This window comes from Lithobates pipiens, unplaced genomic scaffold (assembly GCF_037356315.1).
Source record: "Lithobates pipiens isolate NorthernLeopardFrog02 unplaced genomic scaffold, aLitPip1_a1.2 Scaffold_22, whole genome shotgun sequence".
Taxonomy (NCBI): Eukaryota; Metazoa; Chordata; class Amphibia; order Anura; family Ranidae; genus Lithobates; species Lithobates pipiens.
In genome coordinates this window covers 276000662-276022974 of record NW_027507784.1, presented here as the reverse complement: position 1 = coordinate 276022974, position 22313 = coordinate 276000662, and the positions used below count along the sequence as shown (strand labels likewise).

Here is a 22313-nt window from a genome sequence, read left to right as displayed (position 1 = left end):
CTATAGTCTGAGTAAAAAGCTGGTTATCTGCCAGCACGCTGCAGAGTGGCATCCTTGCATTCAGTAGGGGAGCTTTGATCTTTCTGCATGCCCTCTGCTAAGCCACAGCCCGAGCTTTCCTGTTTGCAGAGCTATAGGTCTGGCGTAGTAGGGGGCATGCCAGACCTTTGCAGAGAGACCAATGCTTCACTTCAAACAGCAAAGGTCCCACTCTGCAGCTGAAGACAGGTGACAGTCTTTTCTACTCAGGCTATAGCTACCTTTGAAAAAAAATGAATTGTAAGATATTGAACACATTTTATTTTGATGCACTTAGAATATATTTAAAGTATTTTAACAGAGAGATGAATAGGGCCTTAAAGCAGTGTTCCGCCCACCTCTGCAAAAATTAAAAGCCAGCAGCTACATATACTGCAGCTGCCGGCTTTTAATAATAGGACACTTACCCGTTCTGAAATCCAGTGATGTCGGTACTGGAGCTGATGTTTCCATCAGCTGTCAGTGCATGCCGCCACCATTGCGGGTAAGGGAACACGGCAGTGTAGCCTTACGGCTTCACGCAGGGAACCCTACTGGCCCACGCAGGGAACCCTACTGGCCCAACGGCAGGGGGAGGAGGAGGGAGCTGAGCAGTGACATCATGGGGTGTGGCCGGAGCCCCGGAAACTGGGAACAGGATACCAGTCAAAGACAGATATCCGCTCCCCCACGAAAGGCACCCAATGTGGCACCAGAGGGGGAGAAGATAAATCAGCGGAGGTTCCACTTTTGGGTGGAACTCCAATTAAACTGAAAGTTCAATGGGGCTTTAAGGTTAGTGCAAAGAAAGCTGATGTACATGATTACTGGCAATTTAGTACATCCAAATTTAGTTCTATAGCTACCCACTAAATATTAATTCCTTTATCCATCTTTAGATTAGTTAATAGTATTCATAAAAGAACACTTGCCAAGGTAGATCTTGTTCAGTTGGTCTGGATCTAAATGGTTATCACAGGCCCCTAGTAGAGCCCGGATAATACGACAGGACATCAAGCGGCTCGTCTTTGATTCCTCTTCTAGAATTGTGAGTATTGTGGGCATCAGAACGTTCTGTATCTGGAGAATCTGCAAGACACGAGACACATGTTACAGTCCACATTTTTTTTCCCATTTGGGTGCACTATGGGTGCCTATACACAGCCCGATATCTGCAAGCATTTAAAGTGATACTAAACACACACACACACACCACTTCAATTACATAACATTTATCCTTTCTCTTTCTCTTAATAGATGACGCAACTGTAATTATTTAAATAAAAAAATAAATTAAAAAAGTACCTATTTTTCTAATCAATATACAGCAAAGCAAAAGCTAAGCGTTACCTTAAAGTAAACCAGTCATGAGAGAAATATGAACGGTGAAAGTTCTGTCCTTAATATTTTGGCTTTAATACTCTGAGTCACTGACCCAGCAGTAGTATGAACAGTCATAGTCATGTCAGATGTCCAGATCAGCACATTTGCACTGAGTCAGTATCAGTAACTCAGTCAAGGTACAGGATCAGCTTAATCAACCAGGGACTTGATATTTACGTTTTTCTCATAACAGGTTTGCTTTTGATGGAAAGGAACCGAGATAAATACAAGCAGGTTGCTGCTGCTAGCTTCTAAAAATTATTCTGACTGCCATTCTGATCTAATAGGTTCAGGACTTTGAGTCATAGAACTAGAACAAGTGTGCAAATCAAGGTTTCTTTTTTTCAGACTTCAGTGACAGCATGATTGTTCCAGGTCAGTGAGTTTGTAAGTGTTTCGGCTAAAGACAACCAAGGAGGTCACTGGTGCTGATGCACTGCCTCCATTATCATTTCCTTACAGGTTTCACTCCCACAGCCAGAGGCGGCTCTTTAATTAGGCAAATTAGGCGATCGCTTAAGGCCTCGCGCTCACAGGGGCCTCGCGACCGCACAATTTGCCTACTGAAGAAAGGGGAGCACTGCCGTAACTTGGGCAGCTGGTGGACCCGTGCTGTCCCTGGGTCTGATGCCACAGCCGGCTGCGGGAGTCGGGACACTACTAGCAGAGCTGCCTGCCTGCACTGAGGGGGAATCGCTGCAGCGGGGAATAATTACAGGAACCATGCCCTGCATCTGTGTCCGTCCAGCAGATGAAAGCTTTAAAGATCCGCCCCCCACCCTTCCGCGCTGGACGGACACTGATACAAGGCACCATGGTTCCTGAATTGCTCCCCTGCAGCCTCATCTCGGTCAAAGCCTCGTGTCAGGCAGAGCTTTCTTCTCTGCCCGACACATCACATCATACTGCTGATGCAGACAGCAGGACCTGCGGGCAGCGGTAGCGGGACTCGGGAGCCCTGGAAGAAGTACACGCACAGTGAGTAGAGGGCTGTGTGTGATAGAGGTGGAGGCTGGGCGGGACTATGGGACTACAATCTCCAGCATGTCTACGAAGGAGGAGCACTTATTGTGGGGCTGGGGGTGAAAGCATGGTATATAAGTCCCACTTGAAGTGTAGGTGAGAGCACATGTGTCTGGATGGCAGGAGGAGGAGCTCAGAACACCCTGATTTTTATCTGCAATCAGTGGTGGCTGGTGTTTTCTTTGGGGGGGGGGGGGGGGGGGGGGGCTGGCAAACAATCCACCCCCCGCCAGCCCCCTGTCAGGTCGCAGATGGCACAGTGGAGCCCCCCATGTTCAGGGGCGGCACCCACCGCCCCCGTTAGTCAGGTTAGTCAGTCAGGGCCCGCACTTACCCCATATAGTGAGCTTCTCTTCCCCCCATTCCCCAGTGTCTCCTCCCTCCTCCTCCTGTCGGCCGATCGGATCTCATCTTCATTCGGCCAATCGAGTGACGGGTCTCATGGCCTGCTTCCTGATTGCCCGGGAGGACAACTGGGTGGGCTTGGAGCGCAATGCTCTGCACCCAAACATCACCTTTTTTTTAAGCCTATTAGAGCCTCCAGCTCTAATCATGGGAATTCATTCTTTCAGCGCCCTGTATGTGGATCAGGGGGCCGGGCACATAGATAGGGAGGGCGGCACCCATGAGCGCAGAGACAGTCTTCCACTGTCTACGATCCTACAGTACAACACTGCCCACCTAGCCTAATTATCACGTCAGCCCCTCCCCCTCTTCTCCTATCTACCCTCCCCTCTATCCCCCCTCCCTGTGCCCTCTAACCCTCCTATCCCCCCTCCCCCCCCTTATTTCCATCACCCCTCACTTTCTCTTCTCTCCTCCCTACCCCCTCCTCTCTCTCCCCCTCCCTCTCTTTATCATTCCCCCTATGTCTTCTCTCCTCCCTCCCTGTTTTCTTCCCCTCTGTCCTTTCTGCCTCCCTCCCCCTGTCCACTCTCTCCTCTCCCCCTCTCCTCCCCCCCTCCTCCGCCCTCCCCCTCTCTCTATCTATACCCTCCCCCTCCCCTCCATCTGTCCACACTCTCCTCTACCCCCTCCTTCCTCTCTCCCTTCCCTCCCTCTCTTTGTCCCCCCCATTCTCTCTCTGCCCTTTCTCACTCCCTCCCCCTCTCTTTCCTTCCCCTTTGTCCTCCCCCACCTTCTCTCTATCCTCTCGCCCTCCCTCTGTCCGCTCTCTTCTCCCCCCTCTCTCTATCCTGTCCCCCCCTCTCTCTCTCCTCTCCCCCTTCTCTCTCTGTCCTCTCTCCCTCCCTTCCCTGCCCCCCCCCCTCTCCCCCCGTCCTTTCTCCCCATTCCCTCACTATGTTCTCTCTCTCCCCCTCCTTTTGTCGTCTTTTCCCTACCCATATCCTCTCTACACCCCTTCCTCTGTCCTCTCCCCCCTCCCTCCTCCTCCTCCTCCTCCTCCTCCTCCAGGGTCATGTACTGTGTAAAGACCACTGCCCTCTAAACCAGAAGCCTGGGGTCTCATGGGCACTATGAACAGTGAGATCCAGAGGGGTGGCCAGGATACTTAGAGTTAGTTCAGCTTTAAATTTTTTGGGAAAAGGTGAACTTGCCCTTTAAGCCGTCCAAACTATCTCAGGGCATAAAAAAGGCCCTATAGGTGTTGCATTCCTGTTACCTACCTGGGGGAACATTCAGGAGACATGAGCCCCCAAAAACTCTATCATATACAGATCTAGACTAGCCAGAGGAAGTGGTAAGGCTCCAAAGGTTGTTATTGGCTTATCAATTTGATGCATGGCCTCCTTTACCAGTAGGGTGGAGAGGGCAGGCCCAAGCATTCTACAACAGTGGCTGGTAAAGATTTGCATAATGTCACCGCTCCAGGCTTTACCATCCATTGCCAAGCGCTTTCTCCTCTCCCCTGCAGCCACTAATGACTGACACGGGGGATCATGTGACCAGACCAGAGCTAAAAGTCCATGGGTTAGAGGGGCATAAATGACTTGCCTTGCCCCAGGCACTGACAACCCATGCTATGCCACTGGTGGAGAGAGCCCAGCATTGGGAAGAAGGATGGCGCTGCCACCTTGAGCTGTCAATGTTATCTTTGTGCCACTCACAAATGGTGGTCTGCTGACAAGACACACCCAGCTGAGAGCAGAGCACAGCCTGGGAAAGGGAAGGACGGTCTGGGTGAGCTCGCCAGTGTGATATGATCCAATACCATACTGGAATCCTTGAGGACTGGCCATGGATGGATTGCCATCAGTTAATTTTACACTGTACATTGCAATGTAGTATTACATTTTTATTGCTTTAATTATTCTTCCCTTTATGGGCGTGAGTGGGGCCTCATGTCTAATTTTTGCCTAAGGCCTCACAAAGCCTAGAGCCGCCTCTGCCCACAGCCAAATCACTGAAGGTCAGGAAAGCACCACCATGTGCTTAATACAACCCAGTCAGACCTACAGGTGTATAAACTAGAATTACTGGTAAAGTGTTCCTGTGCGCTGGGAGAGGACCTTAATCTCAGGCTAGGCTTGTATATGCACCCTTGACTTCTATCCAAGTTAAAATTATGCCAGTCCCTCCTCACCCTCTATCACTTAATGGTGGAGTAACAGCTGCTATTGTACATTAAATTGATTGTAAAGTATTGTTTTTTTTCTCTAGAAATAACAAACATGTTATACTTACCACCTCTGTGCAAATCCACTGCACAGAGGTGGTAAGTATAACATGTTACCACCTCTGTGCAGTGGATTTGCACAGAGCAGCCCTGATCCTCCTCTTCTTGGGTCCCTCTTCAGCTCTCCTGGCCCCTCCCTCCTGTCGAGAGCCCCACAGCAAGCAGCTTGCTAAGGGGGCACCCTAGCCGAGTCACAGCTCTGTGTCCATTCACACATGGAGTCCTGGATTCGGTCCCACCCCCTTTCTCTCCTGATTGGCTAACTGACTTTGATGGGCAACAGCGGGAGCCAATGGCGGCACTGCTGTGTCTTAGCAAATCAGGGGGAAGAGTCTCAGATGGCCGAGGAACTTGTAGACATTGCTGGAGAGAGATGGGACTCAGGTAAGTATTAAGGGTTGCTAGGGAAGCTGCTGCACACAGGTTTTTTTTTTTTTTTTTATCCTAATGCATAGAAAGCATTAAGATAAAAAAAAAACAAAAAAAAAAACTTCTGACTTTACAACCCCTTTAAGGGCCTATATGCAGCCTGAGCCTAGGATCCTGGGTTCTCCACTGTGATTTTAAGACAAATGATGTTAGTTTATGTGCCTTAGTTGTTATAATAGGTTTACTTAAAAAAATAAAAAATCCATTCAGTATTGTAAGGTTTGGTGAAATCATGATATCAGCATGTTACTATACCTCTTTCGGGGAAAGAATATCACTCTGAAAAAGGACCCAGAGGCAAGACACCGCTATGGTCCGGATGGCTGCTGCTGTCCTCCCAGCTTGCCATTTCAAGTTGGGAACTAAAATGTCCTTTATGAGGGTTTCTGAGTGCACATGGAACTGCCTGTGTGTGAAACAAACAAACAAACAAAGCATAAATAGAGGTCCACCAGTCAAAAACGTGTGCTGCTGCTTTTGATCAGTTTTGTGATCTTTGGGAGTACATGTAGGATAGTAATAAACATAAGGAGGACAATGTACTTTATTCTGTGAAGCTAGCTAAAACAGTTTGGAAGTTGCATTGGCCCCTATGGGGGAGATTTACCAAAACTGGAAAATGCTAAAATTTGGTGCAGCTCTGTTTCCAGGTTTTATTGTCAAAGCTTAAAGTATTACTAAACCCAGGACTCTGCATTCACTATATCTGGTCTCCCACGGTACACAGAACATGGAAATGCAATAATTTTAGTAAATATAAACTGTTAAATACCTTTTCTCATCAGCAATATATAGCAGCCTTATAACTTCTATCAGTGTCTGGTTAAAGCTTGTAGGAGTTTTCATTCTACTCTGACAGTCCTATGAGGCTGCAGGACCCCTGACCCTCCGTCTGGACAGTGCCCATTGGCTCTGTGCTAATCAGATGCATTCTTCCAAGGAAAAAAACAAAAATAAACCCCCAAAACAACAAAAACACCAAACTGAGCCGCTTACCCCTAAGGCTCTGTATGGTCAGGATATGGATTGGGGACTGTGGAAGAAGGGGAGGATCAGAGAAGACAGGATCAAACAGCCTTTTTACACAATGCACAGAAATACAGTTAGTATAACAAGCATGCTTTACTGCATACACAGACTAATTTGACTGTTGTGGGTTTAGTATCACTTTAATTGATAGAAGCCGATTGGCTACCATGTGGAACTGCACTAGATTCTAAGTGCTCCAATTTTAGTAAATCAACCCTTGTGTGTTTTGCCTTTTACAGTTCAACAATTGATAAAGTATGAGGTTTTTAAACAAAAATAAGACACATTAACTCATGAGTTTGTGTGTGTGTGAGCCCTTAAAAGGGAGCGGTCAAACATTTAGCAACTGAATTTGTAACTACTAGGACTTCTTTTATGGACCCATGTAATTTTTTTAGCTGAGGAGGTCTAAAGAGATCCAACTGCTTGTGTTTGTTTGGATTTTATACCAAGAAGAATTGTTCTCCATGATTGTTCTTTTTCTTGTTGATGTGCCAGCAGGGGGCACTATAACACTATATTCTAACAGAAAAACTGCAGAAATAAAAAGGTGTTCTGAAATACTCAACAGAGCAGTCTATATAATGCGGTTTCTTCGCAGGTGTAAAAGGAGACAAAAAAAAATCAAGTTTACAGGTTAACTACAATGCCAAATTGCTAAAGATGTACACTGATTGGATAACTTCCACACACATATGTGTAAATAGTAGAAGTAGTTTTTTTGGCCTTCTGTTTTAACTTTACAGCTTTTAACGAAGCAGGCCGATTAAGGCCAATATCTCTCAGCACCTTATACTACACCAGCAAAACACAATCTAACCCTTCTCCTAAATTTCAGCAGAGCCATACTACCAGTATGGTCCTGCTAACGGAGAACCTCCAGTAAAGCACTAACACCCACTGCAAAGATATTAAAGATGAAAGTCAATCTTATGAAAAAGCAGGATAAAATTTCAAAATGACAGCACACTATCAAATCCTGTCTATTTTATTCCGCATTAAGAGTCGGTGCACACTGGAATGCATGCATTTTTGTGCGTCCGTATTTTGTGCGTTCCATTATTATTCCATTATATGCGCAAAAAGTAGGGCAGGTGTGACTTTTACAAATCGCACTGCACCGAACCGCATGGCACTGCGGTACCATGTGGTTATAGGACTGCAAATTATTCATGTTTACTATATGCATTTGGGGGCCACTAACAAATAATAGCACCCACATTCATCTAGCAAGGGCAGCATGTTCCTGTGTAGTGAACACGAACAGAAACACACCTTTCCTGCAACACTATCTGGTGTGAATGAGCCCTAAAATAGATGAAAACCAGAATCTGGTTGGTTGTGATAAGAGAAAATTTCCTATTTTCCTTTTTCAGTCTTTTAGCTAATTATCTTAACATATAGTATGTTGGAAGACTTGTGAGTATATGGGTGGAGTCAAACCGCATCTGAAACTAATAATGAAAAATGTGATATATTGCAACGTGTCAGTTCTTTGATGTGGTGTAGTGTGGTGACTGCATTCATTTTCTTTTCCTTTTTAAGCTCTTTGTCCTTTATTTACAACTGGTGATCCTGCCAGTAGCACACTTCCTGCCCTAGGGTGACCATACTCACTCATCATATTGTATGTATAAAAAGCCAGTGTTGGGCAGAACTACAGAACACCTCCTCCCTCCCTATTCTACATCATGAGGAGGCAAGTGCTTTCAGTCCTCAGAAATAGGTGATAACAGTCAGCACATGCAGAGGGCTCAGGAAATTATTAGCTCACTGGATTATTTACAGGATCAACACGTATTTTTTGAAGGTATTTCAAACTGATAAATATACCATTTAAAATGTTTTGATACAACAAAAAGAGGAGAGGGATTAGAACACCTGTCAGGTTTTTACTGCCGACCGTTCCCCTGTTAGGGAAAGTTACACTTTCTATTTGTCCCGTTTACCATAATCACCAAGAGTAAAAGGTAAAGAAAATCACCAGAATCCCCAAGAGAGGAAATCTGGTGAAAACCAGGTATTCCCTCACTTTGAAGGGATTTCCTCTCACTTCCTGTATTGGCTATGGGACAGGAAGTGAAGGGAAATCTCAAATGGGACACAGATGGCAAAAAAACAAACAAACAAAAAAAACTGATAGGGGTTTTAACCCTCCCCTACTCTATTCAAAAATCATACATTTTTTTGACTTAGTTCTACTTTAACAGTGTGCAGGATGTTGATAGCAGGACAGAACAAATCAGTAAGGCCTCTCTCACACAGGACAGATCCATGTTGATCTGCCCCGTAAACATCCACTTGCTCAGCGTGGATCGCTCCGTTGATCCCCGCTGAGCAGGAAGAAGACAGGTCCGTCTCTGCACACTGTGCAGGGAAGGACCTGTCAGAGCACCGCTCTCCCCTATGGGAGACCGGATGAAGATGAACCGCAGAGTCCTTTTTCGGATCGAAGCGGGTCCGATGTCAGCGGACATGTCACCGCTGACATCCGATGTTCCATAGAGGTCTATGGAGCATCCATTCAGGTCCGCCTAAAAAACTGACAGGCGGACCTGAACGGATCGTTCGTCTGAAAGAGGCCTAAGGCTGCACAGTCCGATCAGCACGTTGTACTGCTAAACTACAGTGGGGGGGGGAGAAAGAAAGGATATGAAGAAGACAGAAGGAAGTTGTATATAAAATAAGTATAGGTAAAAAAGTAGTAGTACTTAAATTGTTGCTAAAATCACAACAGTAAAATCAGTCTGTATATGCAATAAATCATGATCGGTATACTCACTGTGGAACCTAAAAGGGTTAATCCTCTGCATTGTGTAAAAAGGCTGTTTGATCATGTCTCTTCTGATCCTCACCTTCTTTCAGTGTCCCCAACTAATCTCTATTAAAGAGGGTAGGGGACAAGCTGCACATGCTCAATTTGGTGTGTAATGCTAGATTTTTTTTTTTTTTTCTTGGGAGAGTGCATGTGATCAGCACAGGGCCAATCAGCACTGTAAAGTTAGAGGGTCAGGGGTCCCGCAGTCTTATAGGACAGTGAGTGAAGTATGAAAACTCCTTCTACAAGCTTTAATCAGACACTATTAAAAGTCACAAGACTACTCCAACTGCTGATGAAAAAATGTTTTTAGCAGTTTATATTTACTAAAATAATTGCCTTTCCATGTTCTGTGGGAAACCGGATATAGTGAATGCAGGGTCCTGGGTTTAGTAACACTTTAAGACAAGTCAGCTTTATTAGAGTGTCCTTGGTAAACATCTGCTTCAATAAGGGGGTACATACTTTATTAAACACAGACATACTATGCATTAAGCTGTCTGCTTGGAGGTCTGCTTTAAGAAACATGCTTGTGCTTGGTTTTCCTTTAGTTAGTTAATTAACATTTCTGTGTAGGACTAGGACAGAACAATAAGGCTTTCAAGCATTCCTGTCTGCAATGTTCTATGATGAGCGCCCAAAACTCTATGAATGAGAGCTTATTGTTTTATACTGTAAAGGAGGTGCTGTGGAACGCTACAAACCCTTTGGAGTTGACAGTTTTACTGGGATTTAGAAGAAGTTTTGACAACATGGTGAACACTTTCAGACGCATTTGAGGATCTTTTGTTGTTTGAAGGCAGGTTTTCAAAACTGGCATTAACTGATCGAGATGCTCTCCAATGACAGGGCCTGAAAAAGAAATTACAATCAAAATTACTCGATTTTATAAAGGCATACCATAGACACCGGGGTCATGATTTCATTTCCTGCCCTTAACGACATTAAAGTGGTTGTATACCCAAATTTTTAACTTTTACCTACAGGAGAGCCTATAATAAGGCTTACCTGTAGGTAAAAAAAATATCTCCTAAACCTGTACGGTTTAGGAGATATTCCCCTCGGTATGCGCCGCTGACTACAGCGGCGCATGCGCACAAGGGGATTCTCGGCCTGAAAATCCGGCAGTGGCCGCCGGCCGGGAATGAAATCTCCCGCGCGCATGCGCGGGAGTGACGATATCGCGGCTCCGGCCACTTACAGCGCCGGAGCCGCGATACCCGGAAGAAACGCCGAGGGAGCATGTCAGCTCCCTTGGCGTGGATCGGGCCAGATGTCGGGGCCTCGTTCTAAGGTAAGTATTTCATAATGAGCTAGTATGCAGTGCATACTAGCTCATTATGCATTTTGCTTTGCAGGTTTAAAAAAAAAAAAAAAAATTGCGGGTTTACTACCGCTTTAATAGAGAGATTTGTTGCAGGGGCTGTAAGTTGGCCACCAGAACTATTACAGCACATCATATATTTCTAGTGAGCACATATTTTAAGTTAATATTGCCGTTTATCTTGAGGATTTTTGGTGTAATTATCACATTTTTAGGTTTGTCCTCCCATAGGTTAGTATTAAATAGAAATGTGTACAACACCCTCTAGAAAAAGGATTTGCAATTAGCAGACCTCTAGCTGTTGCAAAACTACAAGTCCCATCATGCCTCTGCCTCTGGGTGTCATGCTTATGGCGGTCAGGGTCTTGCTATGCCTCATGGGACTTGTAGTTCTGCAACAGCTGGAGGTCCGCTAATTGCATATCCCTGCTCTAGAGGGAGATATGTATTAGTGTCAGTCAACCTCCCTGCATTATTATAGAGAGAAAATACCACATATACCAAGTGGGAATGTATTGTATTCAATGAGCCAGCTAACTCAGGAACTTGCATTTTGAAAAAAACAATAATACACAATCATTGCGTAGCACTGCAAGACAAGAACAACTCTTGTATGAAACATGAAAACTGCATACACCTGTGTCATATTTAAAGCTGAAGTTCAGGCGAACTGCTAAAAACACAAATAAAATACATAACTGTATGAGAAAGGTTTAACCTGCCAAAAGATTTGTAGCCGACCCTGTGACTGGACAGTGAAGGGAGAAGGAGCACACTGATGGGCTCATCTCTCTGTCACTCTGCCCATACCTTTAATCAGCATGCTTCCTGCACTGCAACAAACCCAATTTACTCATTGTGCCGTTTTCTCCCTCCTCATCGCTGAGCTCTGCTGTACAGGGGACTGTAAGAGGCCGATGTCAAATTCAGGCATTTACACTGCTTCCATAGCAAAAATACATTTAGGCTACTTTCACACTGAAGGCATTTTTCAGGCTTTTTAGCTCTAAAAATAGCACCTGAGAAATGCCACCCATGTGTGAAAGCCCGAGTGCTTTCACACTGGGGCTGTGCGCTTGCAAGACGTGACGAAAAAGCCCTGCAAGCAGCATCTTTGGGGCGGTTTGGGAGCGCTGTATACAGTGCTCCCAAACCACCCCTGCCCATTGGAATGCACCTGAAAAGCACTTCTAACCCTTTGGCCGCCAGCGGGGGTTAAATTGCCCGCTAGCGGCCATAAACAGCTAAAACAACAGTAAAGCGCAGCTTGTTTTAGCTAACAAGGCACAGCTAGTGTGAAAGTAGCCTTAATGATGGATTAATGGTTACAAAATTGCAATAATTTGTGTCTTTTATAATTTACCTGGAATTCAGATTCATTTATAAGGCTCACCAGTAGTTCGGTCCCTGCCTCACCCACTCAAATTCTGGGAGCTGATACTCCCTACTGTTCTGCCCGCCATCTCTCCACCTCCTCCCCCCACTGGTGACAGCCTTGGTCCTGAGCTGGAGCATGCGGACCACAGGGGAGGCATTATCACTGGTTGCCAAGGATGCCGTCAGTTTCCAGCTCCTTAACCACCCGCCGGCATCCTTAACAATCAATAAATAGCTGGTTGTTAAGGAGCCGGCCAAAGAGTGGTGAGGAATCATCTTGCTAAAACCACATTTTATATTGTTCCTACAAAAAGGTACGTCATTCATTTGAGAAACAAAAAAAAAAAAAAACCTGCAGGATACAGGAGGTAGGTTTCCCTATTACAAAAATACGGCCCAATTATTCCGTTGCCAAATATCCCCACCCAACACCATAATTTGAGGATCAGTTTGAAAAAACCTTTGGCCTTCCAGTTTGGGTTGATTTCAGAGCAGTAACATAATTTATGCAAGTTAACACAACCGTTTAAATGGAATGAGGCTTCATCACTGTTAAATACTATTACAGTTCCCACTTTTGTAAGAACCATTCACAGTATTCTATGCACCCATCTGTGTCACCATGCAGTGAACCAGCTGCACTTTAAAGGGATGGAAAGTATGATTTCTAATCATTTCATTTCTATGGATTCAGGCTTAGTTAGCCCTCTGAAGAGCGATTCGCAGTGAACTGTTCTGGAGAAGGTGTTTGACAGGTGCTGAAGAGGCATTATGTTGTCTCCTCGTTACCTGTTTTAACCCCATAAAAATCCGCACCTCAACCACTTGCTTTGCATTTGTTTGGGCACTGCCCCATTCAGGTGAGTAGGTTTCTTTCGACAAGTGGTACTGCCAGCCAATCGCACTGGGGGGAAAACTTTAGTGACCACCTCCATCAAGGAAACTCAAGGAACAATTCTGGAGATCGAGCAGTAAAAGGATCAGTTTTATTAACATTTAAAATTGCACACTCACATGGTAAACAGGAGAGATATGCAAATCAAAGCTCAGTAAGAACAGTTCCAGAGATCGAGCCGTAATGGTTTGCAGGATGACATCACATAGGGCTCCACCCCTTATTATGTGAGATGTCATCATGCAAGTGGCCACGACTCGATCTCCAAAATTGATCTTATAGAGTTTTGATTTGCATATCTTTGCTATTTACCTTTTGCGTGTGCAACTTTAAAAGCTTACCGTAATAAAAAACAGATCCTTTTACTGTTATATTATGAGAATGTTTACTGCGATATCCCCATTGAGCTGTATACTTACCTAGGAACGGAGCATCAATATTTCACTGGGCTACCTGGCGATTGTTCATGGATAGTGCTATTTGACCACTCAGTTTCTGGGGGTCAAATCAATTTGGAAAGCAGTTTGTGTTTCTTGTCCTGTACTCAATGGAGTTATGGAAATCTGGTTGAGTCCTTCTTTGCCCAGAAGATTATTGTCCATTAGCACAGAAGTATAAAGGGTCCACATTTTTAGCACTGCAATCACCACAGAGTAAACACTGGGACTGTGGATGGGCTGTTCTATACTTTTTGATACCTGTCGTTTCATTGCCATGGTCACTATTCTTGTGCGCTTAATTTGAGAATGTTTTTTCACTTTGTTTTGAATGTTTTATTTGGATTGTAAAATAGTTTAGCACTGTTCATTTAGGATTATGAACACTTGAATTTTTTAGCAACAAATTGGCGATAGCAGCTTTTTTATTATTTTAATAGGCTAAGCCAGTTTTTTTCAACTGGGGTGCCCTCTAGGTTCTGCAGGGGTGCCTCTAATGTTGGGTGTCCCATGTGTAAGGATGCTGTTGCAATGCATATAACTATTTGTTTAGTTTTTTTACATTATAGAACGGGGTGCCTCGAGACTGTGCTGAATGTTAAAGGGTGCTTTGACTGGAGAAAGGTTGAGAAACCCTGGAGAAAGAGCAGGGGATATTTGGTTTTTATTTGATTTAAAGTCCTGTAAGTTGCGAGGTGGAGCCTCCATGATCTTGTTTCACCAGCACATCCCACAGATGCTCGATGGATTGAGATCTGGAGAATTGGCAGGCCACATCCAACTTATTGTTGTGTTCCTCAAACCATTCTTTAAACATTTTTGAAGTTTAGTACGGTTCATTACTCTGCTAAAAAAAAGTCCACTGTCACCAGGGAATACTGATTCCATGTCTACTTGGTCAGCAACATTTTAGGTACCGTAGGTGGTACAAGTCAAAGTGACTTCTACATGAATGGCAGGACCAAAGTTTCCCAGCAGAACATTGCCCAAAGCATCACACTGAATTTGGCAGCCAGCATTCTTCCCATAGTGCATCCTGGTATAATTTCTGTTGTAAAACAAATTATGATTAATCAGACCAGACCACCTTCTTCCATTGCTCTGTAGTTGAGTTCTGATGCCCATTGTATGTGCTTTTGGCAGTGGACACAGGTGAGCATGGGCTCCCTGACCAGAGTGGGGTCCACACAGCCCCCAAATGCAATAGCCATTTTTTTTTTTAAACAAGAACATGGATAACATGTTTACTTGCCTTCATATATCCCACCAACTTTCAGATGCCATTGTAACCAGATAAATAAGGTTATTCACTTTACCCGTCAGTGATTTTATTGTTATGGCTGATTAGTAGTTTTTCTAGTTGTCTTTAGTCTAGTAAAGTAATGTCATGGGTCTCTCTCCAGCTGTGCTTGGGTCTGAATGCTGCAGAGTGGTCCCATGTATTGATGTGGCACTGCTCTTGTCTCAATTACTCTTTAAGCCTGTATATCCTGTGCATCTCAATGCTTAACTTTTTAATTCGTACTGTCTACTCTACAGTGGCCTGTGTCTCATGCCTTTTGCTATGTTCCAGTGCTGCAGCCTCTATAAGACTTTTGTAATGGACATTTCTGGAGATCTTGAATGGAAGTAAGGTATAAGACACAGGCCACCGGTAGCCAAGGATAAGAGCCGTTCTACTAAAAGGACTGTGATCATGTTATTTTCAGTTGGACAGGGTTGCTTTATTACTAGTACATGTACATTCAGAAAAGCAGGGCTGATATCAGGCTTCTAAGACAAAGAACATATAGGGTAATTAGTGAAATTTATCTTCATCGTGCCATTTAGGAAACAGTAATGGCATAGCATGGCAGAAATACAGGTATCTGCCCTTGGGCAAAACGGCCAGGGATTCCTAAGACACCATGTACATATTAGGATAAACAATGCCACAAAGAACATATTGTATGATTAATGATTAATGTGAAATTGCAGGAATGATTGCTGCAAGACAGGGGTTAAAGAGCAGCTTCAAAAATATTTTAAAAGGGCAGATGTAGGGCATGCTAGTGTCACATGGATTAGTACATATTGCCATGTCTATTGGAACAGGTTAATAGGTGGCTAGACTAACAAGTAATTCAATGGAGAACAATAGTTTTACAGGCTGAAATGTAGGCATATTTCATTTGGGCAGATATTGATCTGTTGGAGCAGATCTTAATTTCTTATTTCTTCATTTACATAAATGTCATTTTTATTCAAAGACATCTCACAATTACGAAATAGATTACAGCGCACACATACAAAAATGACATTTAAATCCTGCAAGGCTATTTAAAAACCCGAACATATTAAAAAATATGGGATTTGGTTACACCAAATGTCCATATAGTGCCAAGCCCACTACTGGATCAAAGTACCCCATTATCAGTGGGTCCAACACTATTCATAGAAGATCCTGCATCTCAACCATGGGAGACAAACTCTTCTTTATGGGAGAACTATAAAGGACTCCTCCTATAACACTGGTGGACACTAATAAGAGGAAATGAAGGGGGGGGGATGGGGTACTACAGCCTAAGGGATCTGGTCAGGACCCTTATAATATACAAACAACAGACTTGGGGGGCACACCATAAAATGCATTTACATTCAAGATGGTGCTGCAATGTCTCCCATGGTTGAGATGCAGGAACTTTCATTCTATGAATAGTGTAGGACCCACTGATAATGGGGTACTTTGATGCAGTAATGGGCTTATCACTATATAGCCATATGGTTTAACCAAATCCCCATATTTTTGAATATGTTCAGGTGTTTTAAATGGCCTTGGAGGATTTAATTTTTTTTTTTGTATGTATGCGCTGTAATCTATTTTGTTCTGTTTTGGATCCTATAGCAGCACCATCTTGAATGTAAAACGCATTTTTAGGGTCAGATCAATGGTGTCGGTGGGAACTTATCTGAGAGGCAGAAATTGTCCAATACTGAAGGAACCCCCAGCAACCTCTAGAGCATGGGTCTTCAAACTACGGCCCTCCAGTTGTTCAGGAACTACAATTCCCATCATGCCTAGTCAGGTCTGTGAATGTCAGAGTTTTACAATGCCTCATGGGATGTTTAGTTTCACAACAGCTGGAGGGCCGTAGTTTGAGGATCCCTGCTCTAGAGGAACCCTGGTTGAGAATCACTGGAAGCTTGAACACAGGGTGGATACTGATTTTTTACCAAGGACAGTTCTACACTAGCAATATTGGGACTCACATATATTTTGGAATTTTGAATATATCATTTTTTTTGTTATTTCCCTCTATTTTATTTTTTTTATAAATATTACGTTTGTATATCATATAGCGCTGCACCTGTACAGTTTTGCTTTATATATAAAGGTTTATATGATCACCTTTTGTGCCAGCAGCTTTTCGCTTATTTTGAGTGCTCACTACCCATTTTTTACTTTATTTAAAACTACTGTATGTGTTCAGCTTTATTCAACTTACCCCAATTTATTGTTTACTATATGTATTACATTTAACAAAATTATCAAATACGATTAATCACAATACTACATTTATGTTATAGTTTATTATTTAACCACTTGCCGCCCGCCCTATAGCAAATGGACGGCGGCAAAGTGGTTTCATAATCCTGACCGGACGTCATATGACGTGATCAGGATTATGAGCCGCTGCGCGCCCCCGGGGGCGCGCATCGCGGCGATCGTTGTTGCGGGGTGTCAGTCTGACACCCGGCAACTACGATCTCGGTAAAGAGTCTCCGACGGAGACTCTTTACCACGTGATCAGCCGTGTCCAATCACGGCTGATCACAGTGTAAATAGGAAAAGCCGGTGATCGGCTTTTCCTCACTCGCGTCTGTCAGACGCGAGTAGAGGAGAGCCGATCGGCTGCTCCTCTGACAGGGGGGGTCTGTGCTGATCGATTATCAGCACAGCCCCCCCCGAGGATGCCCACACTGGACCACCAGGGACGCCACCAGACCACCAGGGATGCCAAGGACAAAGTATGCCACCCTAGACCACCAGGGATTCTAGTAAGTGCCACAATGGATGCCAATCAGTGCCCATAATGGATGCCAATCAGTGCCCACAATGGATGCCAATCAGTGCCCACAATGGGCATCACTGATTGGCATGCATTATTGATTGGCACTGATTGGCATCCATTAGTGCAATATATTATAATACAATGCCGCCTATCAGTTCCCATCTGTGCCGCCTATCAGTGCCTACCCATGCCCACCTGTGCCGCCTACCCATGCCCACCTGTGCCACCTACCCTTGCCCACCTGTGCCACCTACCCATGCCCATCCATGCCAATCCGTGCCAATTTGTGCCACCTATCAGTGCCCATCAGTGCCACCCATCAGTGCCGCCTATCAGTGCCACATATCTGTGCCCATCAATGCCACCTCATCAGTGCCACTTCATTGGTGCCACCTCATCGGTGCCCATCAGTGCCGCCTTATCATTGCCCATCAGTGTAACCCCATCAGTGTCCATCAGTGAAGGAGAAAACTTACTTATTTGCAAAGTTTTGAAACTAAAACAAAAAAAAACTTTTTTTCACAATTTTCGGTATTTTTTTATTTGTTTAGCAAAAAATAAAAAGCGTAGAGGTGATCAAATACCACCAAAATAAAGCTCTATTTGTGGGAAAAAAATGATACAAATTTCATTTGGGTACAGTGTAGCATGACCGCGCAATTGTCATTCAAAGTGCGACAGCGCTGAAAGCTCAAAATTGGTCTGGGCAGGAAGGTGTTTAAGTGCCCGGTATTGAAGTGGTTAAGTTAATTTGTCCCAAATATGGGCAAGATAATCTGAACTTCAGCCAAATATCTAAATCTACAGATCAAATACATATATGAGAGTTTTACCTGACAAAAGATTTCAAAATTCTGTCCATCCAGATGTCAGATTTACACCAATCTGCATACACAGTACAGCCCTGTCAGGCAGGAGATGAGACCTGACTTTTCTCTACAGCAGTCCACTACACTTATAGGTCCTGCCTCTACCCTGTCACTGGACAGTGAATGGAGAAGCAAGGGACGAATAAGCTCATCTCTCCTATAATTAGCATGCTCCTTGAACTGCAGCACAATTGAATATCTACTTAGATGCTGATTCTCCCTCTCCCTGTCTAAATTCTGCTGTACAGGGATTGTATTAGGTCAAATTAAATTCCACTGCTTGCATTTTTCATCGAAATGATGTCTTCGGGGGACAGGCTAAGTTTATTCTGACGAAACATGTAGGGTGTGCCCTGTCTGTGACATCATCACGTGCTGGCGCCAGTCCGTGCGGTCTGCAGGTCAGATTCAGCGTCTTTTCAAGGCCAACCTATCACCTTGCTGCATGCCCTTTTCATGTAAAAAATCGTTTTGATATTTTTATACCATATTTTGACGATGTGGATATAATAAAAGAAAAGTTTTATACATATTTCACGATGGGAGTTTGCATATTTTTTTATCCAATGGTGACCTCGGTGCTAGAGTTGCTTGCATGACAGACTAACCGCTAAAAGGAATTCCTGCAGCAAACAACAGATGATTGCCTCTAGGCACAAATGGCTTGCTTCAATCTTACCGTAGATAATCGCTCCATGTGTGATTATAATAAAAAACCTGCAGACAGCGGTGGTGGCTGTCAGCTTGTCTTTGCTTGCTACAGGATAAGCAGCCATATCCACGTGCACCTGCGAGTCCAGCCATAAGAATATGCTGCTTCATTGCTACAGGTGGCACATAAATGCCCTGTGAATGAGGTCTTAGAGCATATACATCTTTTATTCTGGTGTATTTAGAGGGTGTATTTAGAGTCTTGAAACTTAGATGAGATGTAATTACATTTTTTTTGCATTCCATTTGCTGACATGCTTATTTTTAACACACTGTAGAAGTTTTTAATGTATCATAGAAAAAAAAATATGAATACCCCCATCAAGAATACTTTTCTAGGCAATGTGACTAAAGGTTTTTAGTCATAAAAAAAAAAAAAAGTTTGAAAGCAGCCTCAAAAACGACTTTCAGGCAGCTGTTACAAACATGTGCGCTCACTATAAATACACAGTTCCCTTTAAATGCTGGGCAGGATAGCCAATTGGATCAGAGCCTAAATGAAATCATGGACACGCTCAGGTAACACTGTAATGCAAACAAAGGCCAACCACCAGTTTCAACACCATTATAACTCAGCAGTTATGAATTGAAAAGGTATGCAGTTTTCTCAGACTGTATGTCAAAAGTAATTCTGAAGGTGCTGAAAACAGGGGGGTTTGTTAATGGACCAAATGTAGCCACTGCAGCACACATGGCTCTGTCTAGCACAATATAGCTGATATAGCCTCTTCCTGCAATAGAAAAAATACAGAACCACAACAGGGAATTGCCATCTTAAATTGGACAAGAAGGCCTGTTCATGCTGGAACAAGGCATCTCAATGCACCTGTTTTGGAGTGCTGAAGTGTGCTGCATTAGGGTGCCTATTCAAACTGAATGAGCGCTCAATACACTAAAAATGCCCAAGCCCAGAGCAGGCCTCCCCACCCATCATGTGACAACGTGTTGAGGTTCATCTTCCTCGCAGCCATTGTCACTTTTGAAAAATCGGTATAGCTGTGCGGTGTTCCCACATCTACAAGTCCTGTCTGTCACTGCTTGTAGTTCTCAATAGAATACAAGAGCAGAAAGAAGTAGAAGAGAAGTACACTTCCTTTGGCTCTCCATCTCCAAGCCGTACCTAGGCCTGGCATTGTAACCATGATCCACTGACTATAGGTGCAATGCTTTCCAGGCTCCTTTGTAAAAAAAATAATATCATCGTAAAAGCACATTATTTTCCTGCAAAAATATGTGCAATTATTGTTTAATTTTTAAAGGTGGACATAGCCTTTAAGCACTAGTTTAAAATTGGCCAGAACAGCTGCCATTGTCCCTTTGTGTACTGCATATATATATATATATATATATATATATATATATATATATATATATATATATATATATATATATATATATATATATATATTTTTTTTTTTTTTTAAAGATATACCCTATATGCTTTAAATGTAACAGCATAGCAGAGTACTGTAGCTGTACTTTGGGATCCAATGCACATCTACAGTGCCTTGCCAAGCAATGTGGTGCATATTATAACTTGCAGTCTGTAGTGAATAAGCCCTAAATGGGTATGATCTGGCAAAATAAAAATAAATTAACATTCAGTACATCTCAGAAATAAATTAACATTTCCCCATTTTTTTCTCTAGTGCAAGTACAGAACAATATTGGTTTATTTGTCTGAAATTCAGTGAATGCATAACTTTTTCCTTCCATGATTTCTCTCCTAAAGATCACCGCAGCCTCATGTTATGGATATGGGGAGAGGGGGACTTTCTGTAGTCCTAATGAACGGACTAGGGCAGGGCCGACAACACTGGGGATTTCAGTGCAGCAGAGGTTATGCATTACAAAAACTGGGCTGAAATGAACCCAGAAAGGCTGTTACAAAAAGGACCAAGCAGTATAAATAACAAAAGGCTTTTTTTTTACCAAATGTAAAAGTAGCAAAGACAAAATGGCATACAAATCACCTCCATCTCTCCAACATTAAAATTACAATGCTGTCAAAACGATGGCAGCAGCTGCTCACGCAGTACACCACACCAAACGTACCCCTGGAGCTGACTCGATAAACAGCGGAGACTTCGAAGAAGTGGCAGGATTGCAGGATATAAGTCCCAAGCAGGGAGATCTCATTGGTGGGCAAAATGCGTTGGCATGACGCCATTACGTACGACAGCCTCTGGTTGCGCGCACATGCATACCACTGTCCTAACACATCCAACCAATTTTTGTATTGTCTGCATGGGTTACTAGGATCACGCCGACTACACTCACTCAGTCATTGGGCCTGGGCAGTCAGTAAGTGGTCTAATTATCTTACCTTTTACCACATTAGTAATCAGTGGTCCCCTGGATTTTATTTCAATTTTTAGAGGCCATGCATTGTCTGTTAAGAACTGAAATTCTTGCAAATAAGAGACTATTTTTCTGTACTTGCATTTTAAAAGGGATTACAGGGATTAAACATGAGAAAATGTGCATGCATGTGCATGTTAATAATGTATTGCAAATGTTATTATTATTTTCATTTTGCTCAGACACACACTTTAATAATACAGTATAATCAGTTCCTTTAAATGGTTTTTGAATGCTTACCAGACTCAGATACAAGAACTTCATACTGGACCCTCTCGATGGAAAAATTGGTCCATTGGTCATGACTTTGTGATGTCCACTGCATTAGCTCTTCCATGTGCTGTCTGTACAGGTCCAGGTGATCATTCAATCCCTGTATTTGAGCCAGTGACAACATCACACCTTGAACCTGTGCAGGAGGGAGCAATATATTAAAAGGTGCACCATATTTTCAAGTAGAGATTTGTGGGTATTCAGTGTATGTTTACATATTAGAGGCCCAGCTAGTAATTTACAAAAAGTGATTTAAAGCGCACAATTTCAATTACTGCCAGATACTTGAGAGGTAACTTGCCAGTTTCTTAAAGAGAAGTTCACCTTTATGAAAAAAAATTAAATGCACATATTTTTTGCCGTTGGCCCTGAGGAGTGCCCTTGTCATCGCTCCTGCAGGCCATTGAAACAACAAGTCCATTGGTTGTGGTAGAAAAAAAGATACTTGAAGTTTGTTTATTCACAGGAAACTGAATGAATAACATGCCAGTATGGATCGAGCCCCACACAGCCACGCTCTTTTCAAACAGTGACAGTGGGGGCAGGGAGAAAAAACCCCGCCCGCTCTCACGGGGGAAGCGGGAATCGATCACGGGCAGTAGGTTGGAACGTGTAACATGTTCCGAAGGTGAATTTTTTTTTTTTAAATCTCTCAGAAATGTCTGTGAAAGATATT

General features: G+C 43.5%; 1 protein-coding gene across 1 annotated transcript in view; it reads right to left on the bottom strand.

Moving 5' to 3' along the window:
* Positions 1 to 22313, bottom strand: part of DNAAF5 (dynein axonemal assembly factor 5) — a 78491-nt gene that overhangs the window by 6359 nt on the left and 49819 nt on the right. Inside the window, exons 8-11 of the mRNA XM_077449060.1 lie at positions 21605 to 21773; positions 10043 to 10190; positions 5747 to 5897; positions 951 to 1107 (exon numbers count right to left, since the gene is read on the bottom strand). Of these exons, the coding sequence (XP_077305186.1) occupies positions 951 to 1107; positions 5747 to 5897; positions 10043 to 10190; positions 21605 to 21773 (625 nt within the window). The remainder of the gene's footprint in view (positions 1 to 950; positions 1108 to 5746; positions 5898 to 10042; positions 10191 to 21604; positions 21774 to 22313) is intronic.